This window comes from Erythrolamprus reginae, chromosome 2 (genome assembly GCF_031021105.1).
Source record: "Erythrolamprus reginae isolate rEryReg1 chromosome 2, rEryReg1.hap1, whole genome shotgun sequence".
NCBI lineage: Eukaryota > Metazoa > Chordata > Lepidosauria > Squamata > Dipsadidae > Erythrolamprus > Erythrolamprus reginae.
In genome coordinates this window covers 216,723,521-216,736,799 of record NC_091951.1, presented here as the reverse complement: position 1 = coordinate 216,736,799, position 13,279 = coordinate 216,723,521, and the positions used below count along the sequence as shown (strand labels likewise).

General features: G+C 47.0%; 1 protein-coding gene across 2 annotated transcripts in view; it reads left to right on the top strand.

Annotated features, from left to right (window-relative positions):
* Positions 1-13,279, top strand: part of GABARAPL1 (GABA type A receptor associated protein like 1) — a 304,763-nt gene that overhangs the window by 158,403 nt on the left and 133,081 nt on the right. Inside the window, exons 1-2 of one of the 2 annotated variants that reach the window (XM_070741837.1) lie at positions 339-417; positions 8,973-9,164. In XM_070741837.1, coding sequence (XP_070597938.1) covers positions 9,062-9,164 — 103 coding nt within the window. In that variant the 5' untranslated portion in view covers positions 339-417; positions 8,973-9,061. Of the gene's footprint in view, positions 1-338; positions 418-8,972; positions 9,165-13,279 lie in introns of those variants that run through there. The other variant, XM_070741835.1, reaches the window with a different exon arrangement.

Below are 13,279 nucleotides of genomic sequence, written 5' to 3'. Positions count from 1 at the left end.
ATTTGTTAAGTGATTCACTGCAGTTTTTTCAGTTCTGTTGTAACTTCAGTAGTCACTGAGTTAACTGTAGTGAGTCAAGTACTACCTGTATTAATACTTGGACTTTACCTAGATTAATGAATATAAATTTGGATTGTTTTATTTAACGGTTTATAGCAGTTCATGACCCTTGACTTTTTCTTTAAAATATTAAAGTTAAATTTTTCATAGTGAACATAGGGAACATAGTGATAATGGGAGAGACTTGAATGGTTTACATTGTGATGAGAAGTCCCACACTTGTTTTATAAGAATATGGTCCCTTCAAAAGAAATTTGTTTTTTTGTTTCTTTCTCTAGGTTATAGTGGAGAAGGCACCCAAAGCAAGAGTACCTGATCTGGACAAAAGGAAGTATCTTGTTCCATCAGATCTCACTGGTAAGAATACCTTGTTTCATATACTTCAACTAAATAGTAGTTGAATTAATTTAAATTTTTTCCTGGCAGCTTACTTGATGATTTTGGGACAATCACTCTTTCTTTTAGCTCAGCCAAACAGATAAGGGGTTCAAATCAAATATTTATTATTCAAAATCATAAAAGCAACAAAATAATAAAATAATATATATAAAAGCTAGAAAGTGTAAGAACAAAAATATAAAAAGAATCTTTATAAAGGGCTTAGAAGGAGGCTTAAGAGCAATGGCTGGAGATAGGGAAACATGACACCTAAATCTATTATAATACTAAGCATTCTGTAATGATAAACTCATTAAATTATGAGTTTAATAAGCTCGTTAAAACTGGTTTGTGGCACAGATCATTTTCTGACAAATTTCAAAAGCAACTACACAGACCCTGACAACATTTATTTATTTACTTATTTATTTATTCGATTTCTAGGCTGCCCTTCTCCTGAGACTCAGGGTGGTTTACCACCATACAGAACAATAAGAGAAATTGAAATTAATTAAAACAGCTAAAAACACCCTAAAACTTAAAACATTATAATCAGTGCATCACATACAACTCATCACACTTCCACCAATCAAAGAGTAAAAAGAAGCTGGAGCAGAGTGACCAAGCTCAACAGCCCCAAGCCCACCAGCATAAATATGTTTTTAAGCTTTTCCGGAAGGCCGGGAGAGTAGGAACCATGCAAATTCAGGGGGAAGTTGATTCCAGAAGGCAAGGGCTTCCACAAAAAAAGCTCTTCCCTTAGGGCCCGACAGTCTGGTTGATGGGACCTGGAGAAGGCTAACTCTGTGGGCCCTGATCGGTCAATGGGATATGTGAGGCAAGAGACGGTCCCGTAGATAATTCAATCCTAAGCCATGTAGGGCTTTAAAGGTCAACAGTAACGCTTTGAATTTTGTTCGGAAACTTGTAGGTAATCAATGCAGCATACGGAGTGATGGTGACACATAGGCTTGTCTAGGGAGGCCCATGACAGCTTGTGCAGCTGCCTTTTGAACCAATTGGAGTCTTTGGACATTTTTCAAAGGCAGCCCCTTGTAGAGAGCATTGTAGTAGTCGATCCTTGAGGTGATGAGGGCATGAGTGATTGTCAGGAGAGCCTCCCTGTCCAAATAAGGCTGCAACTGATGCACCAGGTGAACCTGGGCAAACGTCCCACTCGCCACAGCTAAAAGATGATGTTCTAATGACAGCTGTGGATCAAGGAGGACTCCCAAGTTGCAAACCTTCTCTGAGGGGGTCAAACCCCCCCCCCCGGGTAATAGACTGACAGATGGATGTGTCCTTTGGAGGCAACACCCATAGCCATTCCGTCTTATCAGGGTTGAGTCTGTGCCTGTTGACACCCATCCAGACCCTTACAGCCTTCAGACACCCGCATATTAGGAGAGAGGACAGACCCCTGAGGCACCCCACAAATGAGGCACTTAGAAGCCAATCTCTGATCCCCAACTACCGATTGCAACCAATCAGATAAGTAGGAGGAGAACCACCAAAGAATGGTGCCTCCCACTCCCAACTCCTCCAGTCGGCACAGAAGGATACCATGATTGATGGTATCAAAAGCTGCTGAGAGGTCAAGAAGCAGTAGGATAGAGGAATCTCCCCATCCCAAGCCCGCCAGAGATCATCCAACAGTGTGACTAAAGCAGTTTCAGTGTTATAGCTGGATCTGAACCTTACCTGCAAAGGGCCCAGATAATTGGGTTCATCAAAGGACCATTGGAGTTGAAGCATCACCACCTTCTCCATAACCTTCCCTAGAAAGGGAATGCTGGAGACAGGACAATAGTTGTTAAGGATAGCTGGATCCAGGGAAGGCTTCTTGAGGAGGGGGCGCACGAGTGCCTCCTTTAAATAGGTGGTGATACTAACAGCTCCCATGGCCTTGTCCACTTCAGGTGTCCCCAGGTCAAACTCTGCCCACTTAACCTGACTTAGACATGTCCCAGTCATCTCGACTGACTCATCGTCAGTCGACACTGTTTCCCAGTTGGAGTCCAAGTCTACCTGAAACTGAGCAACTTTGTCTGCGAAAAACTTGTTAAAGTCCTCGGCACTGCCTGTACAGGTTCCTCAGCCCTCCCCCCCCCCCATGTTAAGGAGAGAGCGAGTCACCTTAAACAGGGCAGCTGGGTGAGATTCCACAAACGCAATCACTGCGGAAAGTTGCGAAGATTTTTCCACTTTGATCGCATCCAAATAAGTCTTAATATGAGAACTTAATTTGGTTTGGTCAGATTTGGATTTACTGGCCCGCCAACACTTCTCTAGACGTCTCTTCTGACATTTCATCCATTTGAGTTCCTCAGTGAACCAAGAAGAACTCCTGGGTTTACTACAACAGAGAGGTCACACAGGTGCAATCTGGTCGAGAGCGGCCATATTCCAGGCCATTACTAAAGACTCCACCGGATTGTGTATAAGTGAAACCGGTATCTCCCCAAGTGCCCTCTGAAAGCCCATAGGGTCCATTAGGCGTCTGGGGCAGAACCACCTAATTGGTTCCACCTCTCTGCAGGGAAGGATTGGAGCCTTGAATTCAAGCTGTAGCAAAAAATGGTCTGACCATAACAAGGGTGTGGTGACTAGACCCCTTAACATCAGATCATTGCTCAGCTGCCCTGAGAGGAAAACCATATCAGGAGTGTGGCCCCCGCCTCATGAGTCGGGCCCTGAATTAGTTGAGTCAGGTCCATGGTTGTCATGGAACCCATGAACTCCTGTGCCAACCTAGAGGACTTGTTGAGTGACAACACATTGAAATCCCCCAAGACAATCAGTCTGGGAAACTGAGTAGCAGTCCTCGAATAGCACAGGCAGGGCTGTTGCCACGCAGCTGAGAGGCAGGTACATGAATAACAAGCCTACCTGAACCCGTAGGTCCAACTTCACAAGGAGGAACTCACAACCTGGTATCTCTGGGGCAGCAAGCCTGCGTAGGCCCAAGGTCTAATGGGCTATAATTGCCACTCCTCCCCCCCTTCCCTGGGGTTGTGGCTCATGCTACACCTGAGCTGGGCACATCTCAGAGAGGGGAACTCCCCCCTCGGGGCTCAGCCAGGTCTCAGTCACACATGCCAGGTCAGTCTCTGTATTTTTCAGAGTATAAGATGCACCTTAGTTTTTGACGACGAAAATAGGAAAATAATGTATTTATCTGGTATTCATCTGGCTAGTGTCCTTAGCCAGCACATTATTTTATCCCCTAGTTAGGGCTTAAAAAAAACTTTATTTGGAGAGACTAACAATGAAAGAGCTTGCAAGTCAGTAAGAGCTGGGAACATTGTTAGCACATGGTTAAGGCTGGAAAGAAACATTCGGAGCAAGTAGAAAATGAAACCCCCCCCACAAAGACAGGGTTGGGAAAACCAATAAATAAATAAATAAAACATTCTTTGCAGAGAGTAACAAGGAAAGAGTTTGCAAGCCGGTAAGAGTTGAGAACATTGTTAGCACCTGGTTAAGTCTGGAAAGAAACTTATCCAGAGCAAGTTAGAGCAATGAAAAAAACCCTGCAAAGACTTAGAGCTTGGAAAACATTCTTTGCGGAGAAAAACAATGAAAGAGCCTGCAAGGTAGGCGCTAGGAAGATTGTTAGCAGCTAGTTAAGGGGGGGGAGGGACTACATTCAGAGTATAAGATGCACCCAAATTATCAGCCTCTTTTAGGGAGGAAAAAGGCACTTTCTCTACAAAGAGAAGGTTGGAGACTGGATGAAAGTTGTTTAGTTCTGCTGGATCCAGGGAAGGCTTCTTGAGAAGGGGCCTTACAACCACCACCTTTAACAGCTGTGGGGCAAACCCCTCCCTCAAGGAGGCATTGACCAAAACCTGGAGCCAACCTCATGATACCTCACTGCTGTACAAAACCAGCCAGGAGGGCCATGAGTCCAACAAACAGGTGGAGGAATTAATCGCTCCCATAGCCTTGTTCACTTTCTCAGGAGTAGCGGGCTCAAATGTAACCTACATGTACTGTACTGTACTGTACAGTGATACCTTGTCTTACGAACTTAATTGGTTCCGGGAGGAGGTTCATAAGGTGAAAAGTTCGTAAGACGAAACAATGTTTCCCATAGGAATCAACGGAAAAGCGATTAATGCATGCAAGCCCAAAATTCACCCCTTTTGCCTCATTGCTGCCGGTGTTCGGATCCTTGTTTGGGGGGGCGGGCGGAGGAGTGGGGGAGAGACAGCGCAGGCTGCCTGGAGGGAGCCTTGTGGGTGCATTGACACGCACTGGAAGCTGTCTTGCAGCTTGTCAACCGGCTGGCCTCCCACCCTCCTTGAAAGTTTTCTGTGACGAAGTGCTGGGGGCAGATGTCAGGCTACAGGTCCGGAGTCGCCCCTCCTGCCCCCCCCAAGGTTCGTACGAAGCCAAGCTTCCCAGCCAGCGGAAGCTGCTGTGGTGGCAAGGGGGGTTTCAGAAGTTTCTCCCCACAGTGTCCTTGCTCTCCCAATGGGTGGAGAGACGTTTGGGAGAAGCTTCTGATGTCGCGCCCCCCTCACCTCCACAGCAGCCGGCTAGGAAGCTTGGCTTGGCCGGCACCCAGCCCTTCTGGCGGCCGCTTGCGACATGGAGGCTCCCATGATTGCCGAGCCAGGGTCGTCGGAATCCACACATGCATGCCCCTCTCTGCCTCCTCCTCCTCCTGCTTTTCCCGGCACTTTGCTTGCCTCCCGACGACTGTCTGCTTCCCTGGCTCACTGCTCCAGTCAGCTTCCCAGGTGCTGGCTTAAGCGAGCCATTCACGTTGTCCCTATGGCACTCGGGACAGGGGGAGGTGGCTGGGCTGGGTTGAATTAACCTCTTTCTCCCGATCATCTCCAGTTTTTTTTAAACTAGACACGAATTCGATTTCAAGGGGATCGAATGCCGGAACACTTAGGAGCCAGAGTAAGGAAAGGAGGAAGTCGTTAAGAATGCACAGCATTGGGCTCCCAGATTTAAAATTATTTATTTATTGATTGATTTTATTTTATTTGATTTGATTTGTATGCCGCCCCTCTCCGGAGACTCGCCGCAGCTAATTACATTATAATGCTGCTAGTTTAGTATGGATAAAAGAATGGATCAATCTTTCCAACAAAAGAATATTGGTACTGGAAGGCCATGACCTACAGACAGGCTGGCATGCCCATCTCTGGAAAGATGAAAGGAAAATACAAACGACCTTTAATAAACACCTGATCATAAAAACCCTAATAAAAACCTGGTACGAAATCAAAAAGAAACATTACACCAAAATTCCCAGATGGTTATCCACCATGGAAGCTATTATTTATCCAAATTTGATAGACCCAACCAAGACCCTAAACTATGCAGATATTTTACACCCAAATGGGGATTTAAAAACTAGACAAGAATTAGAATTACAAAATTACAAGATAGAATGGTGGACCTCTGCACAAATAAAATCCAGATACAACGAAGATAGACAAGCACCTGGCATTGAAACTTCCACCAAAATCCTAGATAAAATTTTGATAGGACACGAGAATAGACAGATCACTAAAATTTACCAACTACTCCTTGAACAAGAAAGAATAAAAGACATAGTCAAAAACCCCATGACAGCCTAGGCCAAAAATGTCCAACATGATATACATCTAGCGGACTGGGAGAGAACATGGAACACAATATCCAAAATCACATTGTCAGCAGCATACAAGGAAAATTTCTATAAACTTTTTTACAGATGGTATATGCCCCCATCGAGGCTAGCGAAGATTTACCTGACTTTACAAGACACCTGCTGGAAATGTAAAAAACAAAAAGGTTCCTTTTTTCACATGTGGTCTTGTCCCAAAATTAAAAAAATATGGAAAACAATTCACAGATGGCTCATAGAAATCACTAACGAGGAGATAGAATACACTCCAGAAGGTATGCTTCTAGGAATCTGGAAAAGACACTATTCTAAGCAAACACTTTTTCTTATGACTCACATAAATACTGCAACTAGAATGTCGCTAGCGCAAATGTGGAAAAATGAACAGACCCCATCGGAGAGTTTAATTATTGACAAAATATATAGATATGTAGAGATGGATAAAATTACAAATTCAATTAAGGGAATTAAAAGTAAAGAATTAAAACGAACATGGTACAAATGGCACAAATGGATTCTAAAGAAAAACTAAAAATGTAACAATGTATAGTATCAGTATATATAGAAAGAATAGCAAATACCTTATAATATTAATAGAAACGAAATACAAGCATTTTCTGTCTTTTCTTCTATGCTAAAAATGTATTCTACTTATGGTATTTATATTGAAATGTATAAAATTTTATAGAAGAGATAGGGAAATGAATGATATATACAAAAGGTAATTGAAATTACAGTGATCTCTCGATTAGCGCGGGGGTTACGTTCCAAGACCTCCCGCGCTAACCGATTTCCGCGTTATACTGGATGCGGAAGTAAAACCACCATCTGCGCATGTGCGCCATTTTTTTCATGGCCGCACATGCGCAGATGGTGGAGTTTGCGTGTGGGCGGCGGGGAAGACCAAGGGAAGATTCCTTCAGCCGCCCAACAGCTGATCTGCTCCGCAGCGCGGAAGCAGCGAGGAGCCGAAGATGGGGTAAAGGCAAAGGGGAAACCCCATCTTCGGCTCCTCGCTGCTGCCGCGCTGCGGAGCGGATCAGGTGTTGGGCGGCTGAAGGAACCTTCCCTTGGTCTTCCCGCCAGATCACTTGCCGCTTGCCGCTTGCCAGTCCACACACGCCCCCCTGGATGAGCGGCCCCGCATGGCCCCAGCGCTGGACTCCGTTGCCGAACGGCGAAACCGGAAGGGGCGAGGTGGGGGAGAACGGGAGGCTCAGCATTCCGGCAGTCGCAGCGCTGGCTGTCAACTTTTCTTTTTAGCACTGGGGAGGCAAGTCAGCTCCTGCCCAGTTTTAAAAAGAAAAGTTGACAGCCAGCGCTGCGGCTGACGGAATGCTGAGCCTCCCGTTCTCCCCCACCTCGCCCCTTCCGGTTTCGGCGGTTTCACAGCGCTGGCTGTCAACTTTTCTTTTTAGCACTGGGGAGGCAAGTCAGCTCCTGCCCAGTTTTAAAAAGAAAAGTTGACAGCCAGCGATTGTTCCGCTGCCGCCAGCATGGCCTGGCTGGCAGCGGAAGATGTAACCTTCGCAACCTCGGAGAGCTTCCTGGGCATGAAAGCTCACGAAAACCAGGAAGCTCTCTGAGGTTGCGAAGGAGCCCACGATCACTCGGCTGCAAGCGGGAGGAAGGCGAATCCCACGGGGCTGGGCTCGGTTATCCCCCCGGCTCCCCTCCTACCAGCCCCGCCGCGGAAGGCTCCATTCTGTTCCCTGAATGGAGACCGCCGGCCGCTCAATCGGGTGGCAGGAAAGCGAATGTCACGGGGCTGGGCTCGGCTCCCCCAGCCCCGCCGCGGAACGCTCCATTCTGTTCCCTGCCGGCCCGATTGAGCGGCCCGCGGTCTCCATTCAGGGAACAGAATGGAGCCTTCCGCGGCGGGGCTGGTAGGAGGGGAGCCGGGGGGATAACCGAGCCCAGCCCCGTGGGATTCGCCTTCCTCCCGCTTGCAGCCGAGTGATCGTGGTCTCCTTCGCAACCTCAGAGAGCTTCCTGGTTTTCGTGAGCTTTCATGCCCAGGAAGCTCTCCGAGGTTGCGAAGGAGCCCAGGATCACTCGGCTGCCGGCGGCAGGAAAACGAATGTCACGGGGCTGGGCTCGTCTCCCCCCCCATAGCAGCCCCGCCGCGGAACGCTCCATTCTGTTCCCTGCCGGCCCGATTGAGCGGCCGGCGGTCTCCATTCAGGGAACAGAATGGAGCCTTCCGCGGCGGGGCTGGGGGAGCCGAGCCCAGCCCCGTGACATTCGTTTTCCTGCCGCCGGCAGCCGAGTGATCCTGGGCTCCTTCGCAACCTCGGAGAGCTTCCTGGGCATGAAAGCTCACGAAAACCAGGAAGCTCTCTGAGGTTGCGAAGGAGACCACGATCACTCGGCTGCGGGTGGCAGGAAAGCGAATGTCACGGGGCTGGGCTCGGCTCCCCCAGCCCCGCCGCGGAAGGCTCCATTCTGTTCCCTGCCGGCCCGATTGAGCGGCCGGCGGTCTCCATTCAGTCTAAGAATAAAAAAAAATTTATTTTTTAATATTTTATTTTTTTAAATAATATTTTTTGAAAAACCGCGTTGCAGCGTTTCGCGCTAATCGAGAACGCGCAAGTCGAGGGACCACTGTAAACGGAATAAGATCTGTAAAACCCAAACGAAACATGTGAGAATTTTTTTTTTAAACAATAAAGAAACTTAAAAAAAAAGAAAAAAGGAATGCACAGAATCGGGATAGGCAACCGGCAGGCAAGGCAGCCTGCCCTGGGAATCCGAAGCCTCACTGGCCTGGGTTGAATGAGCAGAGAATCCTGTGCCTTGAGCTTGGCTGTTTTCATTAGAAGGGGAACTGTCAAAAAAAAAAAAAAAATCCTGCTCGCTTTAGATTCAAAATAAGGAAATTAGCGTTTCGTTTTTTCCAAAGGGGAGATTCTGGAGTTGGAAGCTTGTAGAAGAGGAATCCGACATTGCCAAGGCGCCAAAAAAAATCAAATCAAATTGTCGCCCTGAATCATGGTGTTAATTCAAAAGCAACTCCAAATGGCTCTCCATCTTCGGAGAAAAAAGGAAGGAGGTCTCATAATCAACCACAACTGTAAAGAACCTCTGCAAATTGGTGTGTTTGTTTTAATCACTTGCGATTGCCAGGCACAATGCAAAGCCAGTCCGGTGACCTGATTCTCTCTCCACTTTCACCTTCTCCTTCTTTCTGTCTCTCTCCTTCCTTAATTCTTCCTTCCTTCTTCTCTCCCCCCTTTTTCTGTCTGTCTGTCTGCCTGCCTTCCTACATCTTTCTGTCTCACCGCTGACTTCCACTGGTGCAGAGATGGAGGGAGGGAGAGCGCAGGGAGAGGCGCTGGTGCGAGGGGAAAGAGACAGGAAAAAGCCCCCTCCTACCCTTCCCTCTGTCACCTCGGGTCCCCTGCAAAATTAAAAAGGGGGAGAGGAAAGAGAAGCGATGGAACGATAAATGCCAAGGGAAGAGGAGGGAGGGAGAGAGAAAGAAAGATAGAAAGAGAGAGAGAAGGAAATGAAAGGAAGGAAGGAAGGAAGGAAGAAAGAAAGAAAGTTAGGAAGGAAGGAAGACAGAAAGATGGTAGGAAGGAAGGCAGGCAGACAGCCCCCCCAGCCAAAAATCCAAAGGTCTCTGCCACAGCAGCTGCTGCAGGAGGCTTAAGCTTCCCGATCCTCCCCGCCCCTCGCCCATGGCCGGCAGAACTGCCTCCCAAGCATTCTTGCCCAGCCGGAGGCAAAGCGCTGGGATGGGGTGTGTCCTGACTCCTCTTGCCCATCAGAAAGAGAAAGGGAAGGAGAAAGACAGGAAGGGAAAGAGAGAGGGGGGAGTGTGTGTGTGTGTGTATGAGAGAGAGAGAGTGGCTGACTGCCTCTCCTTTGCAATGATACCCGACTACTTCGTCCCTATCCCAGGGAAAAGTCACCCCCCCCCCCAACTTTCATTACGTATCCAGGACTGGCAACTGTTTCCCTTCTCTTATCAGGCAAGCCTCTAGATGGATGGATGGATGAATGGATGGATGGATAAATGGATGGATGGGTGAGTGGGTGGGTGGATGGATAGATGGATAGATAGATAGAAAGATAGGTAGATAGATAATGGATAGATGGATAGATAGATAGAGGATGGATGGATGGATGGATAGATAGATAGATAGATAGATAGATAATGGATAGATAGATATAGATAGATAAATAGAAAGATTGATAATGGATAGATGGATGGATGGATGGATAGATAGATAGATAGATAGATAGATAATGGATAGATAGATAAATAGATAATGGATAGATGGATGGATGAATAGATAGATAGATAGATAGATGATGGATAGAGAGAGAGAGAGAGAAAGAAAGCCCCCACCCGGGTTTCGTGAGGGCCAGCCCATTGCCAGGCAACAGCTCCGGAAAAGATAGGGAAGCCCCCCACCCATCCAATGAAAACAGTTTGATCCTCAGCAGCTGGGCAAGTCTATGTGGCTTCTACGCGCTCCAAGACCTCCCCCTTGCCCATCAGAAAGAGAAAGGGGAGGAGAAAGAGGAAGAGAAAGAGAGGGGGGAATGTGTGTGTGTGTGTGTGTGTGTGTGTGTGTGTGTGTGAGAGAGAGAGAGAGAGAGAGAGAGTGGCTGACTGCCTCTCCTTTACAATGATACCCAAAGCTGCCTGGTTACTTCGTCCCTATCCCAGGGGAAAGTCCCCCCCCCCAACTTTTGTTTACGTATCCAGGACTGGCAACTGTTTCCCTTCTCTTCTCAGGCAAGCTTCTAGATGGATGGATGGATGGATGGATAAATGGATGGATGGGTGGATGGGTGGGTAGATAGATAGATAGATGGATAGATAGATAAGTAGGTAGGTAGGTAGGTAAGTAGGTAGGTAGATAATGGATAGATAGATGGGTGGATGGATGGATGGCTAGATAGATAGATAGATAGATAGATAGAAAGATAGATAATGGATAGATAGATGGATGGATGGATGGATAGATAGATAGATAATTGATGGATAGATAGATAGATAGATAGATAGATAGATAGATAATGGATGGATAGATAGATAATGGATGGATGGATAGATGAATATAGATAGATAATGGATAGATAGATAGATAGATAATGGATGGATAGATACATAGATGGATGGATAGATAGATATATAGATAGATAGGTAGATAGATAGATAGATAGCCCCCACCTGGGTTTCGTGAGGGCCAGCCCATTGCCAGCCCAGCACACCATGAAAACACGCTCAGTCGAAGGGGGGGGGGCAACAGCACCGGAAAAGACAGGGAAGCTCCCCCCCATCCACACACAAACCCCTCCAGGGAAACAGGAGGCTGCGAAGCTGCATGAGGCACATATGGGAGGAAGCTTCTGAGGAGAAGGTTGAAGGGGGGAGAAATAAAGAAAGAAACCCATGTTCACCAGTCCCTCACCTGCTCTCTTGTCCTCGGGCACTCACTCACTCTCTCTCTCTCTCTCTCACACACACACACACACTCAAACACACACATACTCCCCCCTCTCTTTCCCTTCAACTCTTTCTCCTTTTCTTTCTCTTTCTTCTGGGCAAGAGGGGGGAGGATGACTCAGAGCAGTTTCTCAAGGACGGGGCTGCCGAGAATCAAATGGAGGGAGGAGAAGCTTCTTTGGCCGGGGAGACAAAAGGGAGCACGTGTCTGTCCCCGGAGAAGAAGGAGGAGGGGGGATCTTGCCCAGCCGCTGGAAAGCAAAGGGAAAACCCCAGGCGCTTCGGCCTGGCAGCAATCCAGAGAAAGCATTTTTACAGCCGCTTCGCAGTGGCTGCAGTAGCAGTGGCGGCTGCAACTTCTCCGAGCAGGCGGCGGCTCCTAAGCAGGCTCCAGGTTCAGACATGGCTCTCCCCATCATCCCGTAATCAAATGGAAAATCCCTGCGGTGACAGTGACAAGGGAGGGGAATCCCTACAGCAGTCAGAGAGCACATGCACAGTAAGAGAGCCCATGGACTCGGGCTCAGGTTCGTAAGACGGAAAGGATTTTTAAGACGAGGCAAAGAAATCTTAAACCCCGGGTTCGTATCTTGAAAAGTTCGTATGATGAGGGTTCGTAAGACGAAGTATCACTGTACTGTATTGTAGATTCGCCCGTTATCTCTGCCTGCATTGCCCAATCAGAGTCCAAGTCCATCCGAATCTGAGTCATTTTACCTGGAAGAAACTGTACAAATTCCTCAGCTCTGCCCTGCAAGGGCTCCTCTGCTCCCTCCACCTGAAGGAGGGAGTGAGTCACCCTAAAAAGGGTGGCTGGGTATGAGTCAGTGGATGCAATAAAAGTGTGGAAAAATGCAAATATTTTGCCGACAGTATTGCCACTAAATAAGACCGAATAAAGGCTCTTAGTAGTGTTCGGTCAGATTTGGAGCTACTGGACCTCCAGCATCACTTTACATTCTTTTCAATCAGGCTTCAGATCTGACTACAGCACAGAAACTGCTTGGGTCACTCTGATGGATGATCTCTGGAGCGCTCAAGATGGAGGTCATTCCTCTATCTTGGTGCTTCTTGACCTCTCAGCAATGTTCCCTCTAATATTTTCGGTGTGGGCAGAAAAGTATAGTATCTGAGTGGCAGTTCCTTTGAGACTGGGTGGCATAGAAGTCAAAATCAATAAATCAATACATCAATAAACCAATAAATAAATAAATAAATAAATACATCGATACATCAATAAACCAATAAATTAATAAATTAATTTTCATGCCTGAGCGCCTGATTTTTTTCACAGATGTCACCAAAGACAACTTATTGCGTAATTATTTGGGGCTCGGTGCTGGGGCAGAATAAGGTCCCTTCCCACTATGTTATTCTGTTATTTTATACTTCAATTAATATCATTATCCTCTTACAAATCCAGATAGGCCATCATGCCTACTCCTCCTTATACATTCTTCTTAAAAGAAACAAAAAACTTTTATACAACTTTTTCCTAATTAATAGGAAAAAAAATTCCCTTCTTTTTTATTAAAAGAAATTAATAATAAAACAAAACCAAAATCTATTACTGTATATACTCGAGTATAAGTCGAGTTTTTCAGCCCAAAAAATGGGCTGAAAAAATGCTCCTCGGCTTATACTCGAGTCACTGATGGCGCTCAGGTGCTGTGATGGCTCGAGCGCTGTCGGACTCCAGTTTAGAGCAGCGGGTGGCCACGGGAGACCGGAAAGAATTGGCAGCT